This window comes from Apaloderma vittatum, unplaced genomic scaffold, assembly GCF_000703405.1.
Source record: "Apaloderma vittatum isolate BGI_N311 unplaced genomic scaffold, ASM70340v1 scaffold9547, whole genome shotgun sequence".
NCBI lineage: Eukaryota > Metazoa > Chordata > Aves > Trogoniformes > Trogonidae > Apaloderma > Apaloderma vittatum.
Genome location: NW_009727796.1, coordinates 8,947 through 23,261, shown reverse-complemented (window position 1 = coordinate 23,261; position 14,315 = coordinate 8,947). Strand labels below are relative to the sequence as shown.

Genomic DNA, 14,315 nt, shown 5'->3' with positions numbered 1-14,315 from the left:
CTTAATTCCAAGAGACTTTAAAAAATGCAATGTTCTCCAATATTACATTCTTTGAAAATTGCCCTGAACTTCACTAACATAAGAAAAGCAGCTAACCTAACTAAATACAGCTTTGAGAGCATACCTCTAGGTGGTAGATCCATATCACCTGATGTGAGTCCTATCAAATTTGGTCTTTGGGCATGCACTCTATGTCTATACATAGGTCTCGAAGTATTTGTTATACTTGGAGCTTCTGGATTATAGCCATCTGTGTCGTACGTTTCTGGTAACAAAGAAATTGTCTAATTAAAATAAATTGCAGTTAAAAGCCCTAAGGTTTCAAACACAGTATTTCATTTAATTACTAGATACAGTTACAAGAGAAGAGTCGTATAACAGCTATCCTTCAAAACTGCAACAACAAGTTTTTTGCTTAAGCACAATGAAAACATTATTCTATAGTCAAGATTCACGTTTTACATGCAAATCTTAGTTCTGTCATGACGTTAGAGAAAAACAGCGTTAAGTTACTGTCACGGTCTAAATTACACAAACTTATTCTCCCACATGATGAAACTATAATCTCTACAAGGTACAGTAATATGAATCAATGTTATTCTATTTAGCAAACCTTGTGGGCAAAGCCTCAGTACTACACCTGCTGTAAAAAGAGAGGGTGGAGCAGGAGGCGGCTGGTGATGAATACCCGTTGTAACAACAGTAGGAACTGAGCTAGTTGCCGAGTTTGGGGGGGCATCCATGCCAGCAGGCTGCAATGGGGGGAGTGGAGGAGGTGGTCCTGCCAAAAACAAAAGAGAACACATTTACTATCCACTGGACTTACACTGCACTCAACTCATCACGAAACTGATCTGAAATTGTTTTAAGGCCATTGAACAAAACAACAACAAAAAAAAAAAGCAGGGAGAGGACATTTCTACAGACCCAATGCCGTACCACTCATTGCTATGAAACCATCCTCATCAGTAAATGACTTAGAACTTGGATTACAGAGGAAGGCACTTGAATAGTTTAACATTTCTCCAAACACCCTCTTTCTATAAGTAAAATTTAATTGCTAACTCAATTATTTATCTTTACCAATAGAATATCTTTAAAGCTCTCTAAAAACCCCTCGAAGAAACAAATTCTATTTTTGAATAGTGTATAACACAAATATTCTATTGCAACAATAACTAAAGTTATTTTTCCAAACACCCCCAAAGAAATCTACGACTGGTGAAAAGTCAAAGGGATCCTTCTTACACCTGAGGGGGGTATTGGTTGGTTGGTTGGACTTTTTTCACAGAACGTAACAGTAGACTTTGAGAGCTAGGCCATCATGCTTGACCTTCAATTTAATTACTGGCAAAAACACATTCTGGAAAAAGATATAAAAATCACATATTTGGACTTTCCACATAGATGTGAGGCAGAACCAATCAACCTAGCAACACAGTTCCTTCCTACACTGTGAAATAAATCCATCCAGACCTTACTTAAATATACTATCAACTGGAAATAAAAATAGTTTAAGAAACTTAAAAGCAATATCAAATACCAACTATTCTTGAACAATTTTACCAAGTGGGACATCTAAGTTAATAAAAAACAGAGAGGAATAATCACATAAACCTAACATAACAGGTTTTTAAACACCACAAAGGAGCTGAATACTAAACCGCTATTTTATAAACGAAAGCCAGGCACACAAGTCTTCATGCACCTTTTAGTGCTTAGGCCAAAGCACTTTCCAATGGAAGAGCAAACAGGCTGGAGAATTTTTCTTTCTTGGTTAACTTAGAAGTTTAGTTTCAAAATTAAAGACAAATGAAAATTTTCAGGTGTAAAATGGACATGGTCCAATTATTATTGCAAATGAAATGTCAAATATCTGTTGTTTCTAGATTTTCCTGTCTTCTCTAACGGAAGTTTGTTTTGTACAACTTCTATAAAATCCATGGAATTGAATTTTGCCATGCCATGCTTTAACTTAACCAAAGTTAAAATATTATTCCATATTTAAGATCCACATTTAACATGCAAATTTTACAACAATCAACTTTGCAACAATTACTAGAAAAATCAATCTTTTGGGGATAAGCTATGCCACAGAAGACCATACAACTTTCTAAACTACTGCTGGCCTTCTTAAACAAGGTTTTTGCACTGCATACACCCAAGTAACATCCAGGTTTGTCTACTAAAAAAAAAGTGTTTTCATCTTTTTAAATTACCTGTTACAGGTGGAAGGCTAGGTGGTAAGGGGCCTGGTGGTGGTACTGGAGGTCTAAGATTAACAGGAGGAGGACTCAGAATTGGTGGGGGGGGAGGAAGTCCAGGAGGAGGTGGTCCTTCGACAACAGGGGGTTGTGCTGGAAAAGGCAGAATGCCAGGGAGATTCACATCTTCTACCACTACTGGATCACTTCCATGATCAAAAGGGCACATGTCTCCTCTCATACAGAAACCCTTTTCTGAAATATCAAAAACCAAAAATAATCGTTAGTATTACAGTTAGAAGCTAATATTATAAAATTCCAACATGAAAAAATTCACTCCTTTTTCTCTTCTGCAGTTATTTCAGGAAGAACTAGAATATTCTGCCATAGTTTAAAGCAATTATATAAGAGCAAAAAACATTGTTATCTCCATATGTATGTACTGTATATGTGTATATATACATGCATGTGTAAATATGAAATACAGCAAATAAAAATTAATACACATTCACTTATTTTTCTTTTATATGCAAGTAAAATGTTGGAGTAGGTCCAGAAGAGGGCAACAAAAATGATCAAGGGACTCAAACACCTTCCCCTGTGAGGACAGGCTGAAAGAGTTGGGGTTGCTCAGCCTGAAGAAGGGAAGGCTCCGAAGAGACCTTAGAGCAGCCTTCCAGCACCCAAAGGGGGCTAATCTCTTTAGCAGGGCCTGTTGTGATTGGACAATTCATAACCATTTTAAGCTAAAAGAGGGTAGATTCAGACTAGGTATGAGGAAGAAATTTTTACAGTGAGGGTGGTGAAACACTGGCACAGGTTGCCCAGAGAGGTGGTGGAGGCCCCGTCCCTGGAGACATTCAAGGTCAGGCTTGATGGGGCTCTGGGCAACCTGATGTAGTTGAAGATGTCCCTGCTCACTGCAGCGGGGTTGGACTACATGACCTTTAAAGGTGCTGTCCAATCCCAAATATTCTATGATTCTATGATTATTTGCTTAGCAACAGTTCACTCAAAAAACCAACTCTCACAACAAAAACCCCACACCACAAAAAACAACAAGGCAATGCAAGGCAACAGGGCGAAAAAGTTCAAAACACCTGGTAAAATAGGAAGAAAGTTGAGTGTCCACTTCCTCAAAACATGATGCTCAAAAGCAGTCTATGTTATCTCATCTTCAGGAAGAGTTATAGAAACTATAAATTGGAAATGCTGAGGACAAAGTTGTGCAAAGGATGAAGTAGAAAATATGAAAGCAGAGATCAGAAAAGCACCGTGTTGAAACCAGCTAGCCACTGAAGCGAGAGAGGAGCTTATAGAAGACATAAGGAGCCATGAGAAAAGAAAATGAAAAATACTTCAGAGAGATTTTAGTAACAGTCAGAAACTTAGGGGGAATTAAAAAAAGAAAAAAACCCCACACTTAAAATTTGGTAACTCTATGACAGTTTTCCAACATATTACCATTTGCTTAATACTCAGAAGTTGGAAATAAAAAGCTGCTAGAGAAGGCAGACCGTTAAAAGTTACAAAGTTCCACTGTCATGCTTGGAGATGTTATTTCAAAAGTGTACTAGCCTGCACACTTTGCACCTTCCTAAAAAGCTTGTAGAGCTGGGAGACCATGACACAACATTATGCAGCTCAGCCTAGATTAGAAGAAAACTTCAAAACAAAACTACGCTTTCACAACTCTACTTGCTCCACAGTACTGCTGTGATGTACACTGGCAAAGCTCTTTTTCACAAGTACAACTCTGCCAACACTTGAGCGCTCATCCTCCTATTTTCTTTACTTAAAAAAATAAATCTATTATAATCAGAGTTCTGAATGAAATCTGGCCTAGACCTTACACATGTCATTGTGGTATATAACAACAAAAAAAAATAGAAAAAAAACCCCTAAACCTCAGGAAAAAAAAAATAGGGGAAAATTTAAACTCTCCTGAGCAAACAGTTAACTGGCTGAATTTAGCTGCCAAGTGCAGCAGCCTTGTGTGGATTTTGGCACAAGCCACGCAAAATGATCTCTTGAGACACAGGTAACCACAAAACTCCACCCACTTTTAAGAAACACACAGAAAAAACAGGTTAACACAAGCCCAGGATGTTGCAGCTGAAGTTAAAAATTATCTCTTTGATTGGAATTAAATAAAAAAAAAAAAAGGAAATAATGAGCTCAGTAAGGTATTAATCATGCCAAAACTATTTGGCTTGAACATGACATAAGACAGAGAACCTGGGTAAAATTGGATTTTTCCAAATAACCCTTTTATATATACTACTTTTCAACTACATAAAGTAATTCTAGCAACTATAAAAATCCTATACAAATACTAATAAACTGTAAAAGTTAACAAAACTAACAAAAAGTGGGATAAAATGTGCATTCAAGAATTGTGTAATAAAATTGAAGAAGTGTGTAACAGGCAAAAAAAAGTATTAGAGCAGACCAGTAAAAGAAAGGAAAACTACGTCAGTCTTTCCAGACAGAGGCCAATCATAGCTGCAGAAGCAATTAAAAAAATAAATACAGACTTACCATCATAATCTCTACAGCGTTTCTTTGGCAGCGGAGGTCTTCCATAGGAGTTGTGGTCCAGCTGCTCTTCATGGAACTCTGACCAGCTTTCAGTAGTGTTATTCCCGTGATGAGCAGGAGCGATAACAGTAATAGTACTGCTCAGTGTAGGGACAGGGTAGTGGCCAGATGAAATATTTGTCACAGAAGAAACTGGAGTATAATTGTTCTCTAACGGATCTGTTCTATCCATGTCATATTTTGGCTTTCCCAAATCTCTTTCTGTTAACAAAAAAATAAATATATTTTACACTGGATGATTCCTTCTGCACATTTCCACCAGAAACAGCTGCTAGCCTAAGTATTTTTATTCCACATCAGTTCAACTCAAAATATATATAGAAATGATAATTTAAATGTTCTACAGGTTGCCCAAAATTCTTGCAGAGTCTCCACCCTTAGTTATTTATAACTCAACTAGATAGGGTCTCCTGAGCAACCTGCTCCGGTTTATCTGCTTTGAGAAGGGGTGTTGAGACTACACAGCATTCAGAGATTTCTTCCATGCTCAACTACTCCATGATTCTACATTCCAAAGGTTTAATCAGAGAAATAACAATCTTAAAAGTCTACAGTCTGCCACTGGGGTATTTTAATAACAGCCATACCCACAGTAAAGTAGAAACATTATTTAACTTCAAGTAAAGTGCATCCTCAGATACAAAATCATCCTGAATAAACAGATGCAATAGGCAGGAAAAGGGTAAACACCACTTGAAAACATTATAATAAAAGTACATGTTTTTAATGTTTCAAAAATCTGTTATTGTATCTTTATTATGCTTATCTTCATTTTTAACTGCATTAAAATTTATATATTCATCATATGCAAAGATCTGGCATGACTGAAGAAACAGTGATGGAAAGGTGTGGAATCCTCCCAGACAGACACAGCAGTAACACAACCTTTTATTCTGAATATATATTAACTATTCTCTTAATTTTCTAATATTACCATCAAATAAACACTAAATATTCAGATAAAGACAGAGGAGTTCTGTTATGAGGTAAATAGGCAGACTCAAACAACCCCACACTAAAGCAACATTAATAAAAATGTCTTAAAGATGGCAAATATAGAGTAAAAACAAGTTTTTCTTAATGCGCTTAAAAAAAGAAACAAAAACAAAACTTTCACTGTAAGGTATTATTGTTGCAGTTTACATAAAATAAACCTTAAAATAAGATTTAATCACATTGAAATCTTTTAGTTGAACTGCTGCATGCTATTTAGCTTGGTTGTTCCTAAGTTGTTTAGAAAATATCTGGTTGCATATTTTCTGCAACTCTGCTCTCCTACTTTTAAAGCTGAGTTATCAAAGCCCACTTTACAGAAAAAAAAATAATACACAGCAGAATTAAACGAGATCATTTTTACTTCTGTACTGTCTAAGGCAAAATAAAGGTATAAAATGACTGTCTAATGCTCTTTTCCAAATCATCAGTAACAACTATTGGGCAAAAAACCCCATTCTTCTCAGCTGAATAAACTGCTTTGGTTTTAAAGAAGTTTATTTTGCAAAAATTACTGTACTGAAGCCTTAAGTCCTGCAGATACATGTGCAAATGCAAATATTTACTGTAATAATTTCAGCCCCTCCCTCAGACACCAAGGAGTGGACAAGATAAAAAGAACAGACCTGTACTGTTCTGCTTGACAAGACATTTGCTGCCGCCAAACAGGTAATTTCTGCCAGTTCTACCTGCGTAGATAAGTATTAGTTTCTGTACCTTTCAAAACCAGATTCTGAGTTTCCTAAAACTTAATGAAATGCAATTAACCAGGATTTTTCTGCCATTGCTTAAAAGTGGCCAACACATTCAAAGGTACTGGAAAAGACTGGAAGGGGAAGAGTGGGGAAGACAAACACTGAAAATAATCACATAAGCCTTATTTCCACAGAAAAACAAGCTAAATTCGAATAAAGAAACAACATCAAAGAAAATTTTGCAACATTTTGTACACAGTGTTGAAGTTGAATGTCTAAATTTTGTAGGCAACATTCACCGTATTTTAGAGACCAACTGTTGGTACCTCTGCTTCGTGTTCTGCTCCGGCTTCTGCTCCGGTCTCGATCCCGGTCCCGCAATCTCTCTTTGCTCCAACTTCTACTTCGACTCCTGCTGTAGCTCCGACTCCTCCCTCTTCTTCTGTTGTATCGATCCCGATAGGAATCTCTTCTGGGAGGATTTCGATCATAATCTCTCTTCCGGGAACGTTCATCTTTTTTCCTTTCATCACGGCTTCTAAACATGTAATTTTACAAAAACAATTATGAAGTCATAATTAAAAACCTTAACTACCATCAAAAACCTCAAGAAGTGGCAATGAAAAATTAGAGAAAGGCTACAAATGGAATCTAACTGTGGCCCTTCCTTTCCTCCCAGAGGACTTTTAAAATTCTTTTATTTGGTTTATGTATTTTACTTTCACCATACAGAAGATTTTAAAACATATGTAAAAGTTCTGTTTCTACCCAATACTGCACCTTTCCCAAACTGAAAACACCAAAAAGATAACAGTTACTGAAGGGAACGGCTTCTACATTAAAACCACCACAATTTAATTCTGAGTAGAATAAGTGCTGGAATATAAACCATAACTCTAACATAAAAATGAATTATAAAACTCAAATGTGATAGTTATGCAAAACTCAGAGACAGCTTACATGGTCACCTATACACTTGCCATTTAACTACATATGCACAAAAGCAAAAAAAGCCTTATTTCCAGGCTTCTTCGGTTACTGTATAGAAAGAAAATATTTAATTTAGTGACAGTAGAAAAATCCAAATCCACCTGACTACTGATATAATACAAAAGGTTAAGCAAAATTTATTACCTGGTATCTCTGTAGCGAGAACTGGACTGAGGAGGGCTGTGATTTAATCTCCTAGAAAACTTTTTCTCTCGCTCTTCCTCTTTAACTATCTGGATTTAAAGTATAAACATTTTATCAAAACATGAGTACATTACAACACAGACTTCTGCACAGTCAAAAGTAAAAAATACGAAATGCTGTGCAAAGTCAGCAGTTAACACTGAATTGAAACAACCTTCCTGCATCTAATGGAATCAAAACAACAGTCCTAATGTGTTAGATTTCCATCTCTAGGAACGTTCAAATCACTGGCTGGGAGAAAATAAAGTAGAAAAAGAAATCCTCGTTGTGCTGCACTGAAAACACACCTGCTTTTGCTACAAGTGGATAAAAATACAAAGGTGCAGTGACAGATCTGGGAAGACATGAATATTCAACAATGGATGAAGTAAGACCTTTTCCTCAGCAGCAGCTTAACTAGAAGTGTCGATCTGCTTGAGGGTAGGGAGGCCCTACAGAGGGTCTAGATAGGCTGGATCGCTGGCCCAAGGCCAATTCCATGTTCAATAAGGCCAAATGCCAGTTTCTGCACTTTGGCCACAACCACCTCCAGCAGCGCTACAGGCTTGGGAAGGAGTGGCTGGAGAGCTGCCAGGCAGAGAGGAACCTAGGGGTGTTGATGGACAGCAGCTGGACATGAGCCAGCAGTGTGCCCAGGTGGCCAAGAAGGCCAAAGGCATCCTGGCCTAGAACGGGAATAGCGTGGCCAGCAGGAGCAGGGAGGTGATCATGCCCCTGTGCTTGGCTTTGGTAAGGCCACACCTCGAGTACTGTGTCCAGTTTTGGGCCCCTCACTACAAGAGGGACATTGAGGTGCTGGAGACAGAACAGAAGCGGGCTGCCAAGCTGGTAAAGGATCTGGAGCATGTGTCGTACACGGAACAGCTGAGGGATCTCAGGCTGTTCAGGCTGGAGGAGATTGAGGGAGACCTTATCTCTTTACAACTACCTGACAGGAGGTTGTAGCAAGGGAGGACTTGGTCTGTTCTCCCTAGTGACGAGGGACAGGACAAGAGGAAATGGCCTCAAGTTGTGCCAAGGGAGGTTCAGGTTGGATATTAGGAAGAATTTCTATACTGGAAGGGCTGTCAGCCATTGGAACAGGCTGCCCAGGGAGGTGGTTGAGTCACCATCTCTGGAGGTGTTTAAGAGACGGGTGGATGCTGTGCTGAAGGGCATTGTTTAGTGGTGTTGATACGGCTCGGACAAAGGCTGGACTCAATCCTGAAGATCTCTTCCAACTGAAACTGTTCCATGATTCTGTGGTTCAGATCATGGTCAAACACTTTCATGTAGTCAAAATCGCGCTCCTGTTGAAAAGGACAAACCTATTCTTCTGACTCAAAGAACAACACAGACATTTGTGCTGGAAAACAGCTGTTACCTGGATCAAGCAGCTGGAGGAATGAGGACTGTTGTTTGGAACAGCAGCCTGGATTTACACTGAATTCAAGGACAGCATAACTACAACAGCTACACTGAGCAAAGAACTACTACAGGTTGTATTGGAACTCCTACACTACTCACTAATTTTGTTTATATTTGCATAGTCAGAACCACTTTGCTCCACACCTTTGAAGCATCCGCTTGCGTTTAGAAAAATTGTGCAGCAGTACTCAACATACTAAGCATAAATCTTATGAATTATTTTAATTTTGTAGTGTAAGTGTTTGGATTATTACTAATAAACAAATAAACATGAAGTTGAACCACATAAGCAAACTACAAGAAGGAGAAAAAAGGACATAAAATCAATGCCTACCTCTTCTTTTTTAGTCTCTTTTTCTTGGTGTTGAAAAAATTCTACTTTCAGGCTTCCTGATGATGGCTGTTCTGGTGGAGGTAGATAGCTTTTTGTATTCACAGCATCAAACAGTTTTTCCACAAATATCTGAGTTTCTAAAAGGAAAGTGTACAAATATCCATTATTCAAGATTTCACTCAACATTACCTTTTAAAATAAATAAATTTTTAAAAAAATGAGTAAGACAAAATCAGTGTTCACCAAGTGTTTCTTAATATTCGGCTGCTAATTTTATAAAGAACACTAGTCATCTAAAACTATGTCAACAATTACAATGTTTCATAAAGGTTTTAAATCTTTGAATTTAATGTCTCATAATAAAACATCTGGAAGATTATTTCTGGAATACATACAGAGCTCCAATATTTTTAATTCTGGTAATAACATTTGTAATTTTCTTCCAGGAACACCAACAGACACAAAACATATACCTAATACATGCATATTGTGCTACAGACCTATTTTTTAAAACAAATCACCTAATGGAAACTGAATAGTTCAAAGTAACAAAGCTCATAAAGAGATAACTGCACAATTATATGGTAAACAATGTTAGAATGAATTAAACAGGACAGACGTTTCACACAAGCTTAATTGTTATGACAAAGATCATACCTTTCTGAAGAAATACATCCAGCTGATCAACACACAATGCCTTCAGTTCCTTTTCACTTTTATCCTTCTTCACCAAAGCCAAAACATATTTAGCTAGGGCAGATGGATCTGCATCACATCTACACTCAGATCAGTTAAAAAAAACATAGAAAAAATTCCTGAAACAGCTATCACAATGAGCAAAACATTCCTTACTAAAGTAATTGAAATAGGGGTATTTATTATTTTGGGGTAGTAGTAGTAGCACTTTTTAAGACAGAGTCCAGATATGTCAGATTGCTAAGTATCACCTTTCTTTTCCAGAGAAGCAATTGTCTAGAATATTACCAAACAGTATTGCATGAGGCACCTCACAGCAAAGGAGCTCTCTACAACTACCGGAAAGGATGCTGAAGCAAGGTGGAAGTCAGTCTTCTCCCAAGTAACAAGTGACAGGATAAGACAAGTTGCACCAGGCAAGGTTTAGATTGGACATTACAAAAAAAATCTTCATCAAAAGGTTTATCAGAGTCACCATCCCCAGAGGTGTTTAAAAGATGTCTAGATGTGGCTCTTAGGGCCATGGTTTAGCGGTTGACTTGGCTTTGCTACGTTAACAGTTGGACTCGATCTTAAAGATCTTTTCCGACCTAAATAATTCTATGACTCTATTTAGAGTGAAACAGCCTCAACTGCATAATAGTATTAAGAACAATTATATATTAAAACCAAATAGTTCCGTAATTTCCCAGTGATGAAATCAGTAATTTTGATTATACTACTGAGTGACTGATAATACTTCAGCGTAGAAACCGATGGTCTCACGCACCTCAACAAAGAAATTAAAATGGACTAATATATATCTCTACACACTAAATAAAATATTATTTAATATTCTATGATTCTATGATAACTGATATAATTTTATTGTAATGTTTCATGAACAGTAATCTACAATAAACCTTGTAGTGGTGTTAGAGTAAAACCTGAAAAAGCAAGCAAGAATACTGCAGAAAGCCATTTCACGCCTCATAATTCAAAGCCTGTAACTAATGAAATGGTGAGACACTGATTCATCAGGCAGAACAGCAGCATCTTCTTAAACCATTTAATCCCATTATTTAGCATAAACCAAAGGAAGACCTCAGACCACACACACTGGTCATGTGATACAGAGAGCTAGCTTGCCTGGGTGGTGATCAAAATTACTAGTAGTGTTTTAAAGAACTACAAGAAGAGGAAAAAAAAAAAATGCACTGATGCATCCTAACTGTACATTCCCTCTAGCAAAATTAACTGAAAAATAAGTATAATTAAACTGTAGTCAGGGGGTTCCACTGAATACAAGTATCACACAAATACTGTTCTAGCATAGCAGTCCACAAGTTACAATGAAGGAATGAAAACAGCAGCTCCCAATCTCTTCCACGTTAAAGCAAGTGAAAATTCAATGTGGAAACTCAACTATAAATGAGCGTCCATCATGTAAATGACATGTCTTTTGGATACTGGGCAGAAGAAACCAAATCCATTTCACACCACCCAATTCATCTCCCCAAAGGAACTACGTCCTGCGACATCCTCTGTGCCAACACACCCGCTAAGTAAAGGCAGCAGATGTGTCAGCATCCCTCCCTCAGATCATCTTCTGGAGAGCCTGGGCCCAGCGCAGGCTGCTCTAAAGTTAAAGGTCAGAGCTTCAAACGTAACTCGGCCTCCTCTAGAAAGCAGGCAATAGCAGAATTTCATGCCGTAAAAGCAACCTGAGCAGCTAGGGGACATACCACAGTATTCTGTGTTAGCCTGCATTATTTATAGATACAGGAGATGGGAGTTCACAATCAGTCTACATTCCAGAAAAACCCGCACACGCTAAACCGACAAAATGTAAATATATACTGTTAATCGAAAAATAGACTGCACATCCACTGCAAACTCTTCAGAAATATTTTTCTTCAACTACAGCATCTCATTTGCCCCTGTCTGGGTTTAACAATTCTTTATCCAGAAGAAAATGCTGTCCAAGCATCAGGGCACATAACCCCCTTCCACAAGAGCAGCAGGACTGCACGGCCTCCTTCCCACTGCCAGCACCTGAGCACCTTATCCAAGGGGATGATATGAAAGTCCGACGTTGAACAGTGTTCATCGTCGGCTGCAGTGAGGGTGCTCATCCACTACAGCCCCCAGCAGGCCCTAAGGCCAACGTTTCATAACTTCTCAATGTCTGAATTTGCAAAATTATTTCTTCTTTTTCTACTGTTCCTTAGTGCAACTTCAGTGTCACTACAGGAGATTTTCAGCCCTCTCCCAGTTTCAAGCTGAATCACGCCTCAGAAAATTACTGTGCAATTTTCATATTCTCTGTCTACAGTCATAACAGGAAAACAATTTTAGGGGGAAGGGGCGATTTTGACATGATAATCCTCAATTATTTTCTTTTCCTTGCCATTTTCCACAAAAAAAACCAGATAAAATATTACATGCTGGATCTTTTATTTCCATTTCCACCAATCTGGTTCTCATCTGATAATAGAAACTTGTCAGTTGTCACTGTTCAGTCTGCTACAACTGATTAAATGACAACACATGAGCACTTGAAATTTAGTGGGTGGGGGAAAAAAGAAGATAAAAGGAAGAGTCAGTCTACAAGGGAAAATCCCACTGCCCTTAGCTACTGCAATGTACTTCATTTCTTCTGTTCTGACAGTAGTGACTATAGAAGAATCTCATATTCAATTTAAAGTAATTCCTCTCTCATAAGCAGGGTAGAAAATGGAAAATCTTGTCTGGAAAGCCATGTGGGCTCCGAAAGGTGCAACAAAACAAGAAAAAAAATATAACAAACAAAGAGAACCCAAAACCCCAAACAAACAAAACTTGTTTAAAAATAATGAACAATTAGTGCTTTCACACCTCCCCACTATGACGATTCTGGAAATCTTAGCAGCCTTGTCCACCTCAGAATCTGAATCCATCCACTCAGACCCAAGACACTCTACGCTCAAGAAAATACTCTCAACGAAAAAGCCCATAAATATACTTTTTAATTTCCCAAACACAGAATCACTTTCCCCTGTGGCACTGTCTTAGCATTTACCACTCTGCACGCGATACAACCACATTTGAACAATGCAAAACAACCATAATATACATTGACTAATAATAATTAAGTTTAAGTATAGAAATTGCCCTGTAGGTAACTGGAGGGACTTGCATGCTTTCAGGTTAAAACTCTCTATTTATTTTGACTATTCAACAAATACTATTTTTTGAGAAATACTAAAAAATTACTTCAAACTGATGTTAATTAAACAATAATGAATACAATACATTTTGTGGTAGAGTGAGATGAAGAAAATGGGTTTTTAATTTGACAGTATGATTTTATGTGAGTTCTTTTTACTTTTTAAAATTAAACTGCAAATGACCTTTATACAACCAAAAGTTGACTTTTTTTTTTATCTACTGGCTTGAAACAGAAGTCTCCTCTTCCCTATCTGTTGTTTAAAGCTCGAAAAAATCCACAAACTGTTTTCTCCACACTACTGAAGACTATGCTTGGTTTTGTAGCTAGAATTTTACATAGATTTATCAAAGTTATAATCTGAGCTTTTAGTGCTTTTCAGAGTCTTATAAAATGTTTTGCTTTATTATTTTATTATTTTTTTATTTTAAGATGATGTTAAAATTAAATTACTAGCAACCTGAAGTGGTGGAAGAGAGGAGTAATTGGTCTCATGAGGTTAAAAAAAGAAATCAGCTTTACAGAACTGTGAATATAGAAGGTCTGGCTGAAAATTTCTGTTCTTTACACTCTCATGAGTTCTGGATATTATCACTAATGGCTTTGTTCGGGAAAAGTTGCTTTTAAAGTAATTCCTTTCTACTTTTTCATTCAAACTGAATCCTGGAACGTTCTTCATAAATTCTCCATCCTTTGGTTTAGTAAAAATCTGCTGCTTTGTATGATAAGGCCTTGAGTTTTTCTAATGAACAAGTTATGTTCTCTAGTTTGACAGTACTTTCTTACAGGATAGCAGCCTTTGTATGTGAATAATATGCAATACTCCTGCTGTATCTTTGTGGTGAATACATGGCTTTTTCACCCATTTTGTGCTAGTTTTAACAGTTTTTCTAAACCTCCATCTTTTATTTAATGCTCTTATAGTCAGCATTGTTTTAAGTGATGCAAGCATCAAAATACACTGTGTAGCACAAGCATTTATCACATAGTACATATTAATAATT

General features: G+C 37.3%; 1 protein-coding gene across 1 annotated transcript in view; it reads right to left on the bottom strand.

Moving 5' to 3' along the window:
* The window catches only part of RBM26 (RNA binding motif protein 26), a 45,809-nt gene extending 33,596 nt beyond the window's left edge, over positions 1-12,213 (bottom strand). Inside the window, exons 1-9 of the mRNA XM_009873816.1 lie at positions 12,167-12,213; positions 10,086-10,204; positions 9,429-9,565; positions 7,628-7,716; positions 6,820-7,031; positions 4,746-5,006; positions 2,220-2,459; positions 614-781; positions 125-265 (exon numbers count right to left, since the gene is read on the bottom strand). Of these exons, the coding sequence (XP_009872118.1) occupies positions 125-265; positions 614-781; positions 2,220-2,459; positions 4,746-5,006; positions 6,820-7,031; positions 7,628-7,716; positions 9,429-9,565; positions 10,086-10,204; positions 12,167-12,213 (1,414 nt within the window). The remainder of the gene's footprint in view (positions 1-124; positions 266-613; positions 782-2,219; positions 2,460-4,745; positions 5,007-6,819; positions 7,032-7,627; positions 7,717-9,428; positions 9,566-10,085; positions 10,205-12,166) is intronic.
* Positions 12,214-14,315: the final 2,102 nt, after the last annotated feature.